Source organism: Salvelinus alpinus, chromosome 6 (genome assembly GCF_045679555.1).
Source record: "Salvelinus alpinus chromosome 6, SLU_Salpinus.1, whole genome shotgun sequence".
NCBI classification, from domain to species: Eukaryota; Metazoa; Chordata; class Actinopteri; order Salmoniformes; family Salmonidae; genus Salvelinus; species Salvelinus alpinus.
This window is the reverse complement of record NC_092091.1, coordinates 1919520-1940992: the sequence shown is the minus strand read 5'-3', so window position 1 is coordinate 1940992 and position 21473 is coordinate 1919520. Positions and strand designations below refer to the sequence as shown.

The following is a 21473-nucleotide window of genomic DNA, read 5'->3' as shown; positions in this document are numbered from 1 at the left end:
CACCATGCTCAAAGGGATATTCAATGTCTGCTTTAAAAATATATTTAACCATCTACCAATAAGTGCCCTTCTTTGTGAGGCATTGGAAAACCTCCCTGATCTTTGTGTTTGAATCGGTGCTTGAAATTCACTGCTGGACTGAGGGACCTTACAGATAATTGTATGTGTGGGGTAGAGATGAGGTAGTCATTCAAAAATCATGTTAAACACTATTATTGCACACAGAGTGAGTCCATGCAACTTATTATGTGACTTGTTAAGCACATGTTTACCCCTGAACTTATTTAGGCTCCCTACCATAACAAAGGGGTTGAATACTTATTGACTCAAGACATTTCAGCTTTTCATCTTTTATTAATTTGTAAAAAAACACAATTCCACTTTGACATTGTGTTTAGGCCAGAGACAAAATGTGGAAGAAGTCCAGGGATGTGGATCCTTTCTCTGTAGAAAGTTTATAACGTGTAATTACAATAACAGCATTAAGACAGATGTGCACAGCTATAACAATGTTTATTAGGTGATCATACAGCTCATATAAAATATTCATTTTGTGTTGATAGTGGTCCATTTCTGGCACGATCAGTTGAATAAGAATTCTGTGGAAATGATATTCAATATTCATAGATTTTGTGGAAGGTTGCAATGGCACTAGACATAGATGATTGTGCAAGGTGTTGCTTTGAAAAGATTGTTAGGATTGAGGAGTGGTGATGCACAGGGTTAGACACACCTCAAAGCTTACAACAGCAATAACAAGGGAGTGGGATAGCTTATTGAATACAGAAAGAAACCAGCTGAGATACAAGGTGATACGATACTTGATCAAAGAAATTAACATTGGAACAAATAAAAAAAGGTGATTGGTCAACAGGAAGGGTGTGACGTTAAAGTTGAGTATAACTTGTGTTTTTAATGTTGGGTGCAATCCTGTCTAATAATAAACCTATATAGGTAAGTGAAACCATGGTAACGTGATGGGATGGGTACAGCACTCGACACCAGAAGGTTCCTAGAGAGACCAGCTCTCAGAGAAAACACACTTCTCACAGTATAACTATAAGACAACTTGTCATTGTTTCTATGGCATTGTGCGACACCACAATTCTCCATTTGTATTTTTAAAAAAAAGTCACATTCAATATAGTAGGCCAATATAAGAATATAGTCGGCCACTCTCAGTAATCTAATACTAAATTAAGTGGAAACATTCGCTGAGTGGACAAAACATTAAGAACACCTGATCTTTCCATGACAGACAATCCAGGTGAAAGCTATGATCCCTTATTGATGTCACTTGTGAAATCCACTTCAAATCAGTGTAGATGAAGGGGAGGAGACAGGTTAAAGAAGGATTTTTAAGCCTTGACAATTGAGACATGGATTGTGTCTGTCATTCAGAGGGTCAATAGGGAAGACAAAATATTTAAGTGCCTTTGAACGGGGTTTGGTAGTTGGTGCACCGTTTTGTGTCAAGAACTGCAACACTGCTGGGTTTTTCACACTCAACAGTTTCCTGTGTGTATCAGGAATGGGTCCACCACCCAAAGGACATCCAGCCAACTGGACACAACTGTGGGAAGCATTGGAGTCAACATGGACCAGCATCCCTGTGGAACGCTTTCGACACCTTGTAGAGTCCATGCCCCAACCACTTGAGGCTGTTCTGAGGGCAAAAAGGGGGGTGGGGGTGCGACTCAATATGGGTTCCTAATGTTTGGTCTAGTCAGTGTAGATGTGCCGAAACATTTAAGAACAAATATCAAAGAAACATTTGATGAGTCTGGAAAGCACAAAAAATAAGTGAAGAAAAAGTCAAGGGAAAATGTAAACAGGAAGAGAAACAGACTGGTAGAGACAGGTGATACTCAGACTAGTAGATTCCCTCATAAAATGTCCCTTATTAACACCACGTGATGTGATATGACAGTATGTTACTGCAGAGTAACTCCTGCCCTGTGACAGGGTTGAGGTGAATCCGGGTTCTGCCTCTGTTCCTCATCCTTCGTTCAGCGGGACGGGAGGGACAGCATTTCTGGAAATGTACTGGAGTCTGGAATGATGGACTATTATTGGTCCAAGGTTTCTATGTAAAGCGCCAATCAATAGACGTTTTGGTAAAAAAGGGGTTCAAGTGCTTCGTAGACAGACAGGGGCTACCAACAAGGTCTGCTGGTTACTGTATAGTATATTGCAGCAGCTAATCTGGAAACAAGAAACCCACCTACCTATAATTTGAGAGGGCTATAGCAGTCAGGTTATCTACGAATACAAAATCAGTCCCTCCTCTCCAAAGAGCACAATGATTTATTAGAAAAATACTGATTCAGATTGGCATGATCCAGCTCTGCATTCACAGCTGTATGGCTGTGGGACAGAATATCACTGTGGTTGTCATGTCAACCTCTCAGCTCAATGTCCCTCAGCCACAACAAACAGATTAACACGTTTACAAAAGATTGGAAGTAATTGAAAGAACATTTGGCCAAGAGCGTTTTGGTCCACAACAAGCCAGAGGGCTCAGCATGTGGAGAACATGGAGGTGACGGGTCCAAGCCACAGGGCTCAGCATGTGGAGAACATGGAGGTGACGGGTCCACAACAAGCCACAGGGCTCAGCATGTGGAGAACATGGAGGTGCCGGGTCCAAGCCACAGGGCTCAGCATGTGGAGAACATGGAGGTGACGGGTCCAAGCCACAGGGCTCAGCATGTGGAGAACATGGAGGTGACGGGTCCACAACAAGCCACAGGGCTCAGCATGTGGAGAACATGGAGGTGCCGGGTCCAAGCCACAGGGCTCAGCATGTGGAGAACATGGAGGTGACGGGTCCAAGCCACAGGGCTCAGCATGTGGAGAACATGGAGGTGACGGGTCCAAGCCACAGGGCTCAGCATGTGGAGAACATGGAGGTGACGGGTCCAGCATTGCAGAGAGTGGGGAGTATGTGGAGAACATGGAGGTGACGGGTCCAACGTTGCAGAGAGTGGGGAGTATGTGGAGAACATGGAGTAGACGGGTCCAACGTTGCAGAGAGTGGGGAGTATGTGGAGAACATGGAGAAGACAGGTCCAGCGTTGCAGAGAGTGGGGAGTATATGGAGGTGACAGGTCCAGCGTTGCAGAGAGTGGGGAGTATGTGGAGAACATGGAGGTGACAGGTCCAGCGTTGCAGAGAGTGGGGAGTATGTGGAGAACATGGAGGTGACAGGTCCAGCGTTGCAGAAAGTGGGGAGTATATGGAGAACATGGAGGTGACAGGTCCAGCATTGCAGAGAGTGGGGAGTATGTGGAGAACATGGAGATGACGGGTCCAGCATTGCAGAGAGTGGGGAGTATGTGGAGAACATGGAGGTGACGGGTCCAACGTTGCAGAGAGTGGGGAGTATGTGGAGAACATGGAGGTGACGGGTCCAGCATTGCAGAGAGTGGGGAGTATGTGGAGAACATGGAGGTGACAGGTCCAGCGTTGCAGAGAGTGGGGAGTATGTGGAGAACATGGAGGTGACGGGTCCAACGTTGCAGAGAGTGGGGAGTATGTGGAGAACATGGAGATGACAGGTCCAGCGTTGCAGAGAGTGGGGAGTATGTGGAGAACATGGAGGTGACAGGTCCAGCGTTGCAGAGAGTGGGGAGTATGTGGAGAACATGGAGTTGACGGGTCCAGCATTGCAGAGAGTGGGGAGTATGTGGAGAACATGGAGTTGACGGGTCCAGCATTGCAGAGAGTGGGGAGTATGTGGAGAACATGGAGGTGACAGGTCCAGCGTTGCAGAGAGTGGGGAGTATGTGGAGAACATGGAGTTGACGGGTCCAGCATTGCAGAGAGTGGGGAGTATGTGGAGAACATGGAGGTGACAGGTCCAGCGTTGCAGAGAGTGGGGAGTATGTGGAGAACATGGAGGTGACAGGTCCAGCGTTGCAGCGAGTGGGGAGTATGTGGAGAACATGAAGTTGACGGGTCCAGCGTTGCAGAGAGTGGGGAGTATATGGAGGTGACCGGTCCAGCGTTGCAGAGAGTGGGGAGTATGTGGAGAACATGGAGGAGACAGGTCCAGCGCTGCAGAGAGTGGGGAGTATGTGGAGAACATGGAGGTGACAGGTCCAGCGTTGCAGAGAGTGGGGAGTATGTGGAGAACATGGAGGTGACGGGTCCAGCGTTGCAGAGAGTGGGGAGTATGTGGAGAACATGGAGGTGACAGGTCCAGCGTTGCAGAAAGTGGGGAGTATATGGAGAACATGGAGGTGACAGGTCCAGCGTTGCAGAGAGTGGGGAGTATGTGGAGAACATGGAGATGACAGGTCCAGCGTTGCAGAGAGTGGGGAGTATATGGAGAACATGGAGATGACAGGTCCAGCATTGCAGAGAGTGGGGAGTATGTGGAGAACATGGAGATGACAGGTCCAGCGTTGCAGAGAGTGGGGAGTATATGGAGAACATGGAGATGACAGGTCCAGCATTGCAGAGAGTGGGGAGTATGTGGAGAACATGGAGATGACAGGTCCAGCATTGCAGAGAGTGGGGAGTATGTGGAGAACATGGAGGTGACAGGTCCAGCGTTGCAGAGAGTGGGGAGTATGTGGAGAACATGGAGGTGACAGGTCCAGCGTTGCAGAAAGTGGGGAGTATATGGAGAACATGGAGGTGACAGGTCCAGCATTGCAGAGAGTGGGGAGTATGTGGAGAACATGGAGATGACGGGTCCAGCATTGCAGAGAGTGGGGAGTATGTGGAGAACATGGAGGTGACGGGTCCAACGTTGCAGAGAGTGGGGAGTATGTGGAGAACATGGAGGTGACGGGTCCAGCATTGCAGAGAGTGGGGAGTATGTGGAGAACATGGAGGTGACAGGTCCAGCGTTGCAGAGAGTGGGGAGTATGTGGAGAACATGGAGGTGACGGGTCCAACGTTGCAGAGAGTGGGGAGTATGTGGAGAACATGGAGATGACAGGTCCAGCGTTGCAGAGAGTGGGGAGTATGTGGAGAACATGGAGGTGACAGGTCCAGCGTTGCAGAGAGTGGGGAGTATGTGGAGAACATGGAGTTGACGGGTCCAGCATTGCAGAGAGTGGGGAGTATGTGGAGAACATGGAGTTGACGGGTCCAGCATTGCAGAGAGTGGGGAGTATGTGGAGAACATGGAGGTGACAGGTCCAGCGTTGCAGAGAGTGGGGAGTATGTGGAGAACATGGAGTTGACGGGTCCAGCATTGCAGAGAGTGGGGAGTATGTGGAGAACATGGAGGTGACAGGTCCAGCGTTGCAGAGAGTGGGGAGTATGTGGAGAACATGGAGGTGACAGGTCCAGCGTTGCAGCGAGTGGGGAGTATGTGGAGAACATGAAGTTGACGGGTCCAGCGTTGCAGAGAGTGGGGAGTATATGGAGGTGACCGGTCCAGCGTTGCAGAGAGTGGGGAGTATGTGGAGAACATGGAGGAGACAGGTCCAGCGCTGCAGAGAGTGGGGAGTATGTGGAGAACATGGAGGTGACAGGTCCAGCGTTGCAGAGAGTGGGGAGTATGTGGAGAACATGGAGGTGACGGGTCCAGCGTTGCAGAGAGTGGGGAGTATGTGGAGAACATGGAGGTGACAGGTCCAGCGTTGCAGAAAGTGGGGAGTATATGGAGAACATGGAGGTGACAGGTCCAGCGTTGCAGAGAGTGGGGAGTATGTGGAGAACATGGAGATGACAGGTCCAGCGTTGCAGAGAGTGGGGAGTATGTGGAGAACATGGAGATGACAGGTCCAGCATTGCAGAGAGTGGGGAGTATGTGGAGAACATGGAGATGACAGGTCCAGCGTTGCAGAGAGTGGGGAGTATATGGAGAACATGGAGGTGACAGGTCCAGCATTGCAGAGAGTGGGGAGTATATGGAGAACATGGAGATGACAGGTCCAGCATTGCAGAGAGTGGGGAGTATGTGGAGAACATGGAGATGACAGGTCCAGCATTGCAGAGAGTGGGGAGTATGTGGAGAACATGGAGGTGACAGGTCCAGCATTGCAGAGAGTGGGGAGTATGTGGATATATCACTGGTCATCATGATGGGTCATTACTCATGACAGCGTCTGTTTGGTCTGAAGGTGGGCGGGACAGCCAGGCTAGGGTCCTGATTGGCTGGAGTCTGCAGGTGAAACGATAGAATCACACAGACCTGGATCCTGATTGGCTGGAGTCTGCAGGCACTGCACCCTGACAGGCTGTGTGCTAGTTGTCGCTACAAAGCGTGAATGCGTCGGGGGCCGTGGTCAGTCTCTCTACTGATGTGCTAGTTGTCCTGGGCCCTGATTGGCTAGTTGTCCTCCTCATCGTCGCTACACAGCGTGCGTGCGTCGGTGTGTGTTTCTCTCTCTCTGAGGAAGGTTTGTCTGATGGCCTCAAGCTCTGTCAGCTCTAGTCTAACCTTCTCCAGATGGAAGGTCCTGCGGTTCTGGATCTGTCTGAGGGGGAACGGATTCATGTCCACAAACGCTATGCTCATCAACTTCCTGCAGGGAGGAGAGAGACGCACACAGATACACAACAGACTTCAAATTAGTTTTCATATTTGGCAAGAAAGCCAACAGACTTGATCAGCATCTACAGTAAACACAGAATTACTGGTCATTCTAATGAGTCAGACATTACTCAATACACTGAGAGAATACGGGAGGTTTAGAGTGCTGTACCTCCAGTCCAGGATAGTTATAGTGAAATAGCGGAGGTACTTGAAGATGGCCATGGAGTCCTGGAGCTTCAGAAACTCTTCCTCCTTGTACTTGAAGAGAGCGAGGGCGAAGCGGAAGATGATCTGAGGAGAGACAGAGCCATGAAAGTCACTGTAAAATGACACCCGAGTCAGATTCCTATGACAGATTAACGCTCATACTAAAGACCGTTACAAGTCTTTAGAGGCTGATCCTCTAGGTTTCTTCCTAGGTTCCTGTCTTCTAGGGAGCGGTTCCTAGTCACTGTGCTTCTTCCTCTGCTTGCTCTGTGGGGTTTTAGGCTGAGTATCTGTAAAGCACTTAGTTTCTTTTTTTTGTGACTGCTGATGTTAAAAGGCATTATAAAATACATTTGATGTTAGATCTGGTATCAATGCCTTGTCCTGATCTGGTAGTAAGCCTATGGTTAGATCTGGTATCAATGCCTTGTCCTGATCTGGTAGTAAGCCTATGGTTAGATCTGGTATCAACGCCATGTCCTGATCTGGTAGTAAGCCTATGGTTAGATCTGGTATCAATGCCTTGTCCTGATCTGGTAGTAAGCCTATGGTTAGATCTGGTATCAACGCCATGTCCTGATCTGGTAGTAAGCCTATGGTTAGATCTGGTATCAACACCTTGTCCTGATCTGGTAGTAAGCCTATGGTTAGATCTGGTATCAATGCCTTGTCCTGATCTGGTAGTAAGCCTATGGTTAGATCTGGTATCAACGCCTTGTCCTGATCTGGTAGTAAGCCTATGGTTAGATCTGGTATCAATGCCTTGTCCTGATCTGGTAGTAAGCCTATGGTTAGATCTGGTATCAATGCCTTGTCCTGATCTGGTAGTAAGCCTATGGTTAGATCTGGTATCAATGCCTTGTCCTGATCTGGTAGTAAGCCTATGGTTAGCTCTGGTATCAACGCCATGTCCTGATCTGGTAGTAAGCCTATGGTTAGATCTGGTATCAACACCTTGTCCTGATCTGGTAGTAAGCCTATGGTTAGATCTGGTATCAATGCCTTGTCCTGATCTGGTAGTAAGCCTATGGTTAGATCTGGTATCAACGCCTTGTCCTGATATGGTAGTAAGCCTATGGTTAGATCTGGTATCAACGCCTTGTCCTGATCTGGTAGTAAGCCTATGGTTAGATCTGGTATCAACGCCTTGTCCTGATCTGGTAGTAAGCCTATGGTTAGATCTGGTATCAACGCCTTGTCCTGATCTGGTAGTAAGCCTATGGTTAGAGCTGGTATCAACGCCTTGTCCTGATCTGGTAGTAAGCCTATGGTTAGATCTGGTATCAACGCCTTGTCCTGATCTGGTAGTAAGCCTATGGTTAGATCTGGTATCAACACCTTGTCCTGACCTGGTAGAGACGGGCACTTCGCTGAGTGATGTGAATCATTAACTATTTAGAAGACAACTGTGGGGCCCCAGAAGTTCCTTCTTGTTTCAGCTCTAAGGTTTGTTGAGTTAAAAAGGGGACTCTCCATGAGGCTGGGATTCAGTTAAAAAGGGGACTCTCCATGAGGCTGGGATTCAGTTAAAAAGGGGACTCTCCATGAGGCTGGGATTCAGTTAAAAGGGCTCTCCATGAGGCTGGGATTCAGTTAAAAAGGGGACTCTCCATGAGGCTGGGATTCAGTTAAAAGGGGGACTCTCCATGAGGCTGGGATTCAGTTAAAAGGGGGACTCTCCATGAGGCTGGGATTCAGTTAAAAGGGGGACTCTCCATGAGGCTGGGATTCAGTTAAAAGGGGGACTCTCCATGAGGCTGGGATTCAGTTAAAAGGGGGAATCTCCATGAGGCTGGGATTCAGTTAAAAGGGGGACTCTCCATGAGGCTGGGATTCAGTTAAAAGGGGGACTCTCCATGAGGCTGGGATTCAGTTAAAAGGGGGAATCTCCATGAGGCTGGGATTCAGTTAAAAGGGGACTCTCTATGAGGATGGGATTCAGTTAAAAGGGGACTCTCCATGAGGCTGGGATTCCACCCTACCCTGTTCACCAGTTCTACCACCCTACCCTGTTAACCATCCTACCATCTTACCCTGTTCACCAGTTCTACCACCCTACCCTGTTAACCATCCTACCACCTTACCCTGTTAACCATCCTACCACCTTACCCTGTTAACCATCCTACCATCCTACCCTGTTAACCATCCTACCATCCTACCCTGTTAACCATCCTACCATCCTACCCTGTTAACCATCCTATCATCCTACCCTGTTAACCATCCTACCATCTTACCCTGTTAACCATCCTACCATCCTACCCTGTTAACCACCCTACCCTGTTAACCATCCTACCATCCTACCCTGTTAACCATCCTACTATCTTACCCTGTTAACCATCCTACCATCTTACCCTGTTAACCATCCTACTATCTTACCCTGTTAACCATCCTACTATTCTACCCTGTTAACCATCCTACCCTGTTAACCATCCTACTATCCTACCCTGTTAACCATCCTACTATCCTACCCTGTTAACCATCCTACTATCTTACCCTGTTAACCATCCTACTATCTTACCCTGTTAACCATCCTACTATCCTACCTTGTTAACCATCCTACTATCTTACCCTATTAACCATCCAACTATCCTACCCTGTTAACCATCCTACTATCTTACCCTGTTAACCATCCTACTATCTTACCCTGTTAACCATCCTACTATCTTACCCTGTTAACCATCCTACCATCTTACCCTGTTAACCATCCTACCATCTTACCCTGTTAACCATCCTACTATCTTACCCTGTTAACCATCCTACTATCTTACCCTGTTAACCATCCTACTATCTTACCCTGTTAACCATCCTACTATCCTACCCTGTTAACCATCCTACTATCTTACCCTGTTAACCATCCTACCATCCTACCCTGTTAACCATCCTACCATCTTACCCTGTTAACCATCCTACCATCTTACCCTGTTAACCATCCTACTATCTTACCCTGTTAACCATCCTACTATCTTACCCTGTTAACCATCCTACTATCTTACCCTGTTAACCATCCTACTATCTTACCCTGTTAACCATCCTACTATCTTACCCTGTTAACCATCCTACTATCCTACCCTGTTAACCATCCTACTATCTTACCCTGTTAACCATCCTACTATCTTACCCTGTTAACCATCCTAATATCCTACCCTGTTAACCATCCTACTATCCTACCATCTTACCCTGTTAACCATCCTACCATCCTACCCTGTTAACCATCCTACTATCTTACCCTGTTAACCATCCTACTATCCTACCTTGTTAACCATCCTACTATCTTACCCTGTTAACCATCCAACTATCCTACCCTGTTAACCATCCTACTATCCTACCCTGTTAACCATCCTACTATCTTACCCTGTTAACCATCCTACTATCTTACCCTGTTAACCATCCTACTATCCTACCCTGTTAACCATCCTACTATCTTACCCTGTTAACCATCCTACCATCCTACCCTGTTAACCATCCTACCATCTTACCCTGTTAACCATCCTACCATCTTACCCTGTTAACCATCCTACTATCTTACCCTGTTAACCATCCTACTATCTTACCCTGTTAACCATCCTACTATCTTACCCTGTTAACCATCCTACTATCTTACCCTGTTAACCATCCTACTATCCTACCCTGTTAACCATCCTACTATCTTACCCTGTTAACCATCCTACTATCCTACCCTGTTAACCATCCTACTATCCTACCCTGTTAACCATCCTACCATCTTACCCTGTTAACCATCCTACCATCCTACCCTGTTAACCATCCTACTATCTTACCCTGTTAACCATCCTACTATCCTACCTTGTTAACCATCCTACTATCTTACCCTGTTAACCATCCAACTATCCTACCCTGTTAACCATCCTACTATCTTACCCTGTTAACCATCCTACTATCTTACCCTGTTAACCATCCTACTATCTTACCCTGTTAACCATCCTACTATCTTACCCTGTTAACCATCCTACTATCCTACCCTGTTAACCATCCTACTATCTTACCCTGTTAACCATCCTACTATCTTACCCTGTTAACCATCCTACTATCTTACCCTGTTAACCATCCTACTATCTTACCCTGTTAACCATCCTACTATCTTACCCTGTTAACCATCCTACTATCCTACCCTGTTAACCATCCTACTATCTTACCCTGCTAACCATCCTACTATCCTACCCTGTTAACCATCCTACTATCTTACCCTGTTAACCATCCTACTATCTTACCCTGTTAACCATCCTACTATCTTACCCTGTTAACCATCCTACTATCCTACCCTGTTAACCATCCTACCATCCTACCCTGTTAACCATCCTACTATCTTACCCTGTTAACCATCCTACCATCCTACCCTGTTAACCATCCTACCATCCTACCCTGTTAACCATCCTACTATCTTACCCTGTTAACCATCCTACCATCCTACCCTGTTAACCATCCTACCCTGTTAACCATCCTACCATCTTACCCTGTTAACCATCCTACTATCTTACCCTGTTAACCATCCTACCCTGTTAACCATCCTACTATCTTACCCTGTTAACCATCCTACTATCTTACCCTGTTAACCATCCTACTATCCTACCCTGTTAACCATCCTACTATCTTACCCTGTTAACCATCCTACTATCCTACCCTGTTAACCATCCTACCATCCTACCCTGTTAACCATCCTACTATACTACCCTGTTAACCATCCTACTATCCTACCCTGTTAACCATCCTACTATCCTACCCTGTTAACCATCCTACTATACTACCCTGTTAACCATCCTACTATACTACCCTGTTAACCATCCTACTATCCTACCCTGTTAACCATCCTACTATCCTACCCTGTTAACCATCCTACTATACTACCCTGTTAACTATCCTACCATCTTACCCTGTTAACCATCCTACTATCCTACCCTGTTAACCATCCTACTATCCTACCCTGTTAACCATCCTACCATCCTACCCTGTTAAACATCCTACTATCTTACCCTGTTAACCATCCTACCATCCTACCCTGTTAACCATCCTACCATCCTACCCTGTTAACCATCTTACCCTGTTAACCATCCTACTATCCTACCCTGTTAACCATCCTACCATCTTACCCTGTTAACCATCCTACCCTGTTAACCATCCTACTATCCTACCCTGTTAACCATCCTACTATCCTACCCTGTTAACCATCCTACTATCCTACCCTGTTAACCATCCTACTATCCTACCCTGTTAACCATCCTACTATCCTACCCTGTTAACCATCCTACTATCCTACCCTGTTAACCATCCTACTATTCTACCCTGTCAACCGTTCTACCATGTTATCCAGCCTACCTTGGGTCCCTCGTACAGGAAGGCATCCCAGATCTTGAAGAGGAGGTCAGAGTTCACTGAGTCTACGAAGAGGACCAGGAACCAGTTGAAGGTAATGAGGGAGGAGTCAACCTTGTAGAGATCAAAGTGGGCGTGGAGTCTGGGCAGCTTCTCACTCAGCAGGTCTTTAAAAACACGCTGGTCCACCTAGAGGTGAAAGAACACACAGGGGTCACCTCAGTCCCTCAACACTAATTCAGCAGGTCCTTGAACACTCGATGGTCCTCAGAGAGGACAGACAGAGGACAGACAGGTAGGGACGTCAAACGTTCAGCCAGCTGCACAGACCCATTGGCATTAAACAAAGCATGTGTGTCCATGTATGCTGATGATTCAACCATATACGCATCAGCAACCACAGCTAATGAAGTCACTGAAACCCTTAACAAAGAGTTGAGGTCTGTTTTGGAATGGGTGGCCAGTAATAAACTGGTCCTGAACATCTCTAAAACTAAGAGCATTGTATTTGGTACAATTCATTCCTTAAGTTCTAGACCTCTAGACCTACTTGTTGTTACCTTAGACTGTAAACTGTCATGGTCAAATTAGGATGAATAATATCTGACAATACTTTTTTAAATTCTATGCGCCAAGCATTTTGCTAGGATTTTTGCATCACAACACTGAAGTGTAAGAGGTCTCAATTTTTTAAACGGACTGGATCTTTATAGATACCACTTGGGTCCTGTTTCAGTAATAATGATATCAGACCTTCTTGTTGCATGTCTGATAATCTACCGTTTATATAGGAGTGGTTAAAACATGCTAATAACAGTCCTCTGAGTATATCAGAAAGGGTTGGTATACCTCCACTGGTATGCCATCCAGCCCTGGAGTTTGGTATACCTCCACTGGTATGCCATCCAGCCCTGGAGTTTGGTATACCTCCACTGGTATGCCATCCAGCCCTGGAGTTTGGTATACCTCCACTGGTATGCCATCCAGCCCTGGAGTTTGGTATACCTCCACTGGTATGCCATCCAGCCCTGGAGTTTGGTATATCTCCACTGGTATGCCATCCAGCCCTGGAGTTTGGTATATATCCACTGGTATGCCATCCAGCCCTGGAGTTTGGTATATCTCCACTGGTATGCCATCCAGCCCTGGAGTTTGGTATATCTCCACTGGTATGCCATCCAGCCCTGGAGTTTGGTATACCTCCACTGGTATGCCATCCAGCCCTGGAGTTTGGTATACCTCCACTGGTATGTCATCCAGCCATGGAGTTTGGTATACCTCCACTGGTATGCCATCCAGCCCTGGAGTTTGGTATACCTCCACTGGTATGCCATCCAGCCCTGGAGTTTGGTATACCTCCACTGGTATGTCATCCAGCCCTGGAGTTTGGTATACCTCCACTGGTATGTCATCCAGCCCTGGAGTTTGGTATACCTCCACTGGTATGCCATCCAGCCCTGGAGTTTGGTATACCTCCACTGGTATGCCATCCAGCCCTGGAGTTTGGTATACCTCCACTGGTATGTCATCCAGCCCTGGAGTTTGGTATACCTCCACTGGTATGCCATCCAGCCCTGGAGTTTGGTATATCTCCACTGGTATGTCATCCAGCCATGGAGTTTGGTATATCTCCACTGGTATGTCATCCAGCCATGGAGTTTGGTATACCTCCACTGGTATGCCATCCAGCCCTGGAGTTTGGTATACCTCCACTGGTATGTCATCCAGCCCTGGAGTTTGGTATACCTCCACTGGTATGCCATCCAGCCCTGGAGTTTGGTATATCTCCACTGGTATGTCATCCAGCCATGGAGTTTGGTATATCTCCACTGGTATGTCATCCAGCCATGGAGTTTGGTATACCTCCACTGGTATGCCATCCAGCCCTGGAGTTTGGTATACCTCCACTGGTATGCCATCCAGCCCTGGAGTTTGGTATACCTCCACTGGTATGTCATCCAGCCCTGGAGTTTGGTATACCTCCACTGGTATGCCATCCAGCCCTGGAGTTTGGTATACCTCCACTGGTATGCCATCCAGCCATGGAGTTTGGTATACCTCCACTGGTATGTCATCCAGCCATGGAGTTTGGTATACCTCCACTGGTATGCCATCCAGCCCTGGAGTTTGGTATACCTCCACTGGTATGCCATCCAGCCCTGGAGTTTGGTATACCTCCACTGGTATGCCATCCAGCCCTGGAGTTTGGTATACCTCCACTGGTATGCCATCCAGCCCTGGAGTTTGGTATACCTCCACTGGTATGCCATCCAGCCCTGGAGTTTGGTATATCTCCACTGGTATGCCATCCAGCCCTGGAGTTTGGTATATCTCCACTGGTATGCCATCCAGCCCTGGAGTTTGGTATACCTCCACTGGTATACCATCTAGCCCTGGAGTTTGGTATATCTCCACTGGTATACCATCCAGCCCTGGAGTTTGGTATACCTCCACTGGTATGCCACCCAGCCCTGGAGTTTGGTCTACCTCCACTGGTATGCCATCTAGCCCTGGAGTTTGGTATACCTCCACTGGTATGCCATCCAGCCCTGGAGTTTTCCCAGACTTAAAGGCTTTAATTGCATCAAGCAGTTCCTCCTCTGTAATTTGGCCTTCACATGAGTCTTTCTGTACAGATGTTGATTTCACATTATTATTAGGAAACAAATCCATACAATTATCTTCGGTTAGTGGAGATGGAGGAGCCTGAAACGAAAACATATTCTTAAAGTACTTTACTTCCTCTTTCAAAATATCTTTTGGTGAATCATGACTCCATCATTTGTAACAAGTTTCAATACATTTTTTTTGGTAGCATTTCTATATTGAAGATTGAAAAATAATTTGGTAAATTTTTCCCCATATTCCATCCAGTTCGCTTTATTTTCTATAATATATTACACTGGATCTTTCTTGAATAAGTTCCTCCATTTCTTTTTGTTTTTCCTCTAACTTATTCTGTGCCCCTATGGTACCGTTTTTATTGCTATCTAACTGTACTGTTAGTCCTTCAATATCCTTTGTTAATATGGACTCTTTTGATCTAAATTCCTTTTGTTTTATAGATGAGTACTGAATTGCATGGCCTCTAAAGGCACATTTAAAAGTGTCCCGTACAATACGGGGATCTGCTGTACCTATGTTATGTCTGAAAAAGTCAGTTATAAATTCTTCTGTCCTTGTTCTAAACAATTTATCATCTAGTAGGCTTTGATTACATTTCCAATATCCTCGCCAACGTGGAAATTCTGTATGAGTAATACGTATGCCAATTATGTGATGATCCGACCGCATTCTGTCCCCTATCAACACTAACTTTTGGTGCCAGAGAGAATGACATAAGAAAGTAGTCAAGACGACTAGCTTGATTAAACCTCCTCCATGTGTATCTCACTAGGTCAGGATATTAAACCTCCTCCATGTATATCTCACTAGGTCAGGATATTAAACCTCCACCATGTATATCTCACTAGGTCAGGATATTAAACCTCCTCCATGTATATCTCACTAGGTCAGGATATTAAACCTCCACCATGTATATCTCACTAGGTCAGGATATTAAACCTCCACCATGTATATCTCACGAGGTCAGGATATTAAACCTCCACCATGTATATCTCACTAGGTCAGGATATTACACCTCCTCCATGTGTATCTCACTAGGTCAGGATATTAAACCTCCTCCATGTATATGTCACTAAGTCAGGATATTAAACCTCCCCACTGTATATCTCACTAGGTCAGGATATTTAAGTCTACATATATCCACTAATTCTAATATATCTGGGACATTCATGATTTCCTTAAGTGCCTGAGGGTGATAGTTTGTAGTGTGATTTCCTTTCTGGTCCATAGAGGTATTTAAGACCGTATTAAAATCTCCCACCATAATAATAGAGTCTAGTGTTGCTTGTAGAGTTGATAAATTCTTATATTTTCAAAGAAGTTTGGATCATCATTATTTGGACCGTATAGGTTAATAAGCCATATCTATATTTATTGTCCAATAGTAGTGGTGTAGTAGTGGTATAGTAGTGGTATAGTAGTGGTATAGTAGTGGTATAGTAGTGGCGTAGTAGTGTACCTGTGATCCCAGCAGGGTCTTGGTGTAGTAGTGGTATAGTAGTGTACCTGTGATCCCAGCAGGGTCTTGGTGTAGTAGTGGTATAGTAGTGGTGTAGTAGTGGTGTAGTAGTGGTCTAGTAGTGGTCTAGTAGTGGTCTAGTAGTGGTCTAGTAGTGGTGTAGTAGTGGTCTAGTAGTGGTCTAGTAGTGGTGTAGTAGTGGTATAGTAGTGGTATAGTAGTGGTATAGTAGTGGTCTAGTAGTGGTATAGTAGTGTACCTGTGATCCCAGCAGGGTCTTGGTGTAGTAGTGGTCTAGTAGTGGTCTAGTAGTGGTCTAGTAGTGGTATAGTAGTGTACCTGTGATCCCAGCAGGGTCTTGGTGTAGTAGTGGTATAGTAGTGTACCTGTGATCCCAGCAGGGTCTTGGTGTAGTAGTGGTATAGTAGTGTACCTGTGATCCCAGCAGGGTCTTGGTGTAGTAGTGGTGTAGTAGTGGTATAGTAGTGGTATAGTAGTGTACCTGTGATCCCAGCAGGGTCTTGGTGTAGTAGTGGTGTAGTAGTGGTATAGTAGTGTACCTGTGATCCCAGCAGGGTCTTGGTGTAGTAGTGGTGTAGTAGTGGTATAGTAGTGGTATAGTAGTGTACCTGTGATCCCAGCAGGGTCTTGGTGTAGTAGTGGTGTAGTAGTGGTATAGTAGTGGTATAGTAGTGTACCTGTGATCCCAGCAGGGTCTTGGTGTAGTAGTGGTATAGTAGTGTACCTGTGATCCCAGCAGGGTCTTGGTGTAGTAGTGGTATAGTAGTGGTGTAGTAGTGGTGTAGTAGTGGTCTAGTAGTGGTCTAGTAGTGGTCTAGTAGTGGTCTAGTAGTGGTCTAGTAGTGGTATAGTAGTGGTGTAGTAGTGGTATAGTAGTGGTGTAGTAGTGGTCTAGTAGTGGTCTAGTAGTGGTCTAGTAGTGGTCTAGTAGTGGTGTAGTAGTGGTGTAGTAGTGGTCTAGTAGTGGTGTAGTAGTGGTATAGTAGTGGTATAGTAGTGGTCTAGTAGTGGTGTAGTAGTGGTCTAGTAGTGGTATAGTAGTGTACCTGTGATCCCAGCAGGGTCTTGGTGTAGTAGTGGTATAGTAGTGGTCTAGTAGTGGTCTAGTAGTGGTATAGTAGTGTACCTGTGATCCCAGTAGGGTCTTGGTGTAGTAGTGGTATAGTAGTGTACCTGTGATGCCAGCAGGGTCTTGGTGTAGTAGTGGTATAGTAGTGGTGTAGTAGTGGTGTAGTAGTGGTCTAGTAGTGGTCTAGTAGAGGTCTAGTAGTGGTATAGTAGTGGTGTAGTAGTGGTATAGTAGTGGTGTAGTAGTGGTCTAGTAGTGGTCTAGTAGTGGTCTAGTAGTGGTGTAGTAGTGGTGTAGTAGTGGTCTAGTAGTGGTGTAGTAGTGGTATAGTAGTGGTATAGTAGTGGTCTAGTAGTGGTGTAGTAGTGGTCTAGTAGTGGTATAGTAGTGTACCTGTGATCCCAGCAGGGTCTTGGTGTAGTAGTGGTATAGTAGTGGTCTAGTAGTGGTATAGTAGTGTACCTGTGATCCCAGTAGGGTCTTGGTGTAGTAGTGGTATAGTAGTGTACCTGTGATGCCAGCAGGGTCTTGGTGTAGTAGTGGTATAGTAGTGTACCTGTGATCCCAGCTGGGTCTTGGTGTAGTAGTGGTGTAGTAGTGGTATAGTAGTGGTATAGTAGTGTACCTGTGATCCCAGCAGGGTCTTGGTGTAGTAGTGGTGTAGTAGTGGTATAGTAGTGTACCTGTGATCCCAGCAGGGTCTTGGTGTAGTAGTGGTGTAGTAGTGGTATAGTAGTGGTATAGTAGTGTACCTGTGATCCCAGCAGGGTCTTGGTGTAGTAGTGGTGTAGTAGTGGTATAGTAGCGGTGTAGTAGTGGTGTAGTAGTGGTATAGTAGTGGTATAGTAGTGTACCTGTGATCCCAGCAGGGTCTTGGTGTAGTAGTGGTATAGTAGTGGTGTAGTAGTGGTATAGTAGTGTAGCTGTGATCCCAGCAGGGTCTTGGTATAGTAGTGGTATAGTAGTGGTATAGTAGTGTACCTGTGATCCCAGCAGGGTCTTGGTATAGTAGTGGTATAGTAGTGTACCTGTGATCCCAGCAGGGTCTTGGTGTAGTAGTCCTGGGGCATAAAGACCTCTACGATAGTGATGAGACACCAGAAAGCATCCTCCTGGTCCAGGTACAGCAGAGCTATGGCTGCCAACCTAGGAGAGGAGAACACTGATGATCATAGCACTGACAGAAGATCAGGGAAAACAACAGGTTGGGGACAGCACAGGGTCAGCTGCGGTGTTGAAAACAACATATATAGTAGCACCTCTAGTTATCTGGAGTGGTACGGAGAGCGTGATCACACAGTCGTCCGGAACAGCCGATGCTCTCATGCATGCTTCAGTGTTGCTTGCCTCGAAGCGAGCATGGAAGTAATTTAGCTCGTCTGGTAGGCCCGTGTCACTACGAAGCCCGCTCCTGTGCTTCCCTTTGTAGTCTGTAACAGTTTGCAAGCCCTGCCACAGGGGCTTTGATAGTTCGTCGGAGGGCATAGCAGGATTTCTTATAAGCTTCCGGGTTGGAGTGCCACTCCTTGAAAGCGGCAGCTCTAGCCTTTAGCTCAGTGCGAATGTTGGCTGTAATTCATGGCTTCTGGTTGGGATTTGTACGTACGGTCACTGTGGGGACGACGTCATCGATGCACTTATTGACGAAGCCAATGACTGATGTGGTGTACTCCTCACTGCCATCGGAGGAATCCCGGAACACATTCCAGTCTGTGCTAGCAAAACAGTCCTGTAGCTTAGCATCTGACCACTTTTTTTATTGACCGAGTGACTTGTGCTTCCTGCTTTAATTTCTGCTTGTAAGCAGGAATCAGGAGGATAGAATTATGGTCAGATTTGCCAAATGGAGGGCGAGGAAGAGCTTTGTATTTGTCTCTGTGTGTGGAGTGAAGGTGGTCTAGAGTTTTATTCCCTCTGGTTGCACATTTAACATGCTGATAGAAATTTTGTAAAACGGATTTAAGTTTACTGCATTAAAGTCCCCGGCCACTAGGAGCACCGCCTCTGGATGAGCGTTTTCCTGTTTGCTTAAGGCGGAATATACAGCTCATTGAGTGCGGTCTTAGTGCCAGCATCAGTCTGTGGTGGTATGTAGACAGCTTCAAAGAATATAGATGAAAACTCTCTTGGTAAATAGTGTGGTCTACAGCTCATCATGAGATACTCTACCTCAGGCGAGCAAAACCTTGAGACTTCCATTGATATTGTGCACCAGCTGTTGTTTACAAATATACATAGACCGCCACCCCTTGTCTTACCAGACGCCGCTATTCTATCCTGCCGATACAGCGTATAACCTGCCAGCTGTATGTTGATAATGTCATCGTTCAGCCACGACTCCGTGAAGCACAAGATTTTTTAATGTCCCGTTGATAGTTTAATCTTCCTCGTAGGTCGTCGATATTATTTTCCACTGATTGCATGTTAGCTAGTAGAATGGAAGGCGGAGGGGTTTATTCGATCTCCTACGAATCATCAGAACGCAGCCCAACCTCCGCCCTCTTCTTCTCCGTCTTCTCTTCACGCAAATGATGGGGATTTGGGCCTGTTCCCGGGAAAGCAGTACGTCGTTCACGTCGGGCTCGTTAAAGGGAGTGGTGAGTAATCGATGTCCTGATGTCCATATAGGGCTACATGTCCACATACAGCCCTATATACTAGAAGTATTACATATAGCCCAGCCCTATATACTAGAAGTATGACATATAGCCCAGCCCTATATACTAGAAGTATGACATATAGCCCAGCCCTATATACTAGGAGTATGACATATAGCCCAGCCCTATATACTAGGAGTATTACATATAGCCCAGCCCTATATACTAGGAGTATTACATATAGCCCAGCCCTATATACTAGAAGTATGACATATAGCCCAGCCCTATATACTAGGAGTATTACATATAGCCCAGCCCTATATACTAGAAGTATGACATATAGCCCAGCCCTATATACTAGAAGTATGACATATAGCCCAGCCCTATATACTAGAAGTATGACATATAGCCCAGCCCTATATACTAGAAGTATGACATATAGCCCAGCCCTATATACTAGGAGTATTACATATAGCCCAGCCCTATATACTAGGAGTATTACATATAGCCCAGCCCTATATACTAGGAGTATGACATATAGCCCAGCCCTATATACTAGGAGTATTACATATAGCCCAGCCCTATATACTAGGAGTATTACATATAGCCCAGCCCTATATACTAGGAGTATTACATATAGCCCAGCCCTATATACTAGGAGTATTACATATAGCCCAGCCCTATATACTAGGAGTATTACATATAGCCCAGCCCTATATACTAGGAGTATTACATATAGCCCAGCCCTATATACTAGGAGTATTACATATAGCCCTATATACTAGAAGTATGACATATAGCCCAGCCCTATATACTAGGAGTATTACATATAGCCCTATACAGTGATCCCTCGCCACTTCGCGGTTCACTTATCGCGGATTCGGTATTTCGCGGATTTTCATAATGCATTTTTTTTTTTTTTTTTGGTGCATTGTGCTCTGCATTCTGATTCGCTAAAAACTCACTCCCGCTTCTTGTATCAAAACATGCTACGAATTGTGCTATCATTTTGTCGTCTCGTGCAGTTATGTGTACGTACATAAAACAGCTTGGCAAATTTACATTAAGTTGGCCAAATTATCTTGTAATTTCGAACATCTCCTAAACCCATAATGTCGACGAAACGGCCTACACGTGAGTCACTGTATTTGTATACATGTAATAGTTGCTAATTGTAAAAAAAAAAAAAAAAGTTTTCTATTTCGCGGATTTCATTTATCGCGGGTCATTTTCGGAACGTAACCCCCGCGATAAACGAGGGATTACTGTATACAAGTACTGTAGTAATAGAATGGTAGTCATACTGCAGTAGTCCTGTACCTGTTGAGTCCCTGGCAGTATCCTATGTCAGGGTTCCTCCAGGAGAAGGCGAGCAGGACATTACGTAGTTTCTGTATTCCGTCGGCGCCGGGGGAGGAGTAGTGTTTGTTGTTAGGCAAGGTCCTCAGCAGGTCCAGCTCTATCTGTTTGGAGGCGGGATTGGGCTTGTCTCTGGCCACACCCAGTAAGGTCTCGTAGTAGTTTGGAGCCAGGCTGTCACGGAACTTCCTGGTGTGGTAGGATACGCACCAGCGCCACACCTGGGAAGAGGGTGGGAGGAAGTAGAGTCATTGATTAATGTATGCTTGCATACCTCTATTTATTTTTGGCTGAGAAAACTCTGGATTTATT

The 21473-nt window shown here is 46.0% G+C and overlaps 1 protein-coding gene across 1 annotated transcript in view; it reads right to left on the bottom strand.

The window, feature by feature from the left end:
• Positions 1 to 494: 494 nt before the first annotated feature.
• The window catches only part of tbc1d2b (TBC1 domain family, member 2B), a 110734-nt gene continuing 89755 nt past the window's right edge, over positions 495 to 21473 (bottom strand). Inside the window, exons 12-16 of the mRNA XM_071405118.1 lie at positions 21123 to 21382; positions 18234 to 18351; positions 12035 to 12220; positions 6669 to 6790; positions 495 to 6488 (exon numbers count right to left, since the gene is read on the bottom strand). Of these exons, the coding sequence (XP_071261219.1) occupies positions 6293 to 6488; positions 6669 to 6790; positions 12035 to 12220; positions 18234 to 18351; positions 21123 to 21382 (882 nt within the window). The 3' untranslated portion in view covers positions 495 to 6292. The remainder of the gene's footprint in view (positions 6489 to 6668; positions 6791 to 12034; positions 12221 to 18233; positions 18352 to 21122; positions 21383 to 21473) is intronic.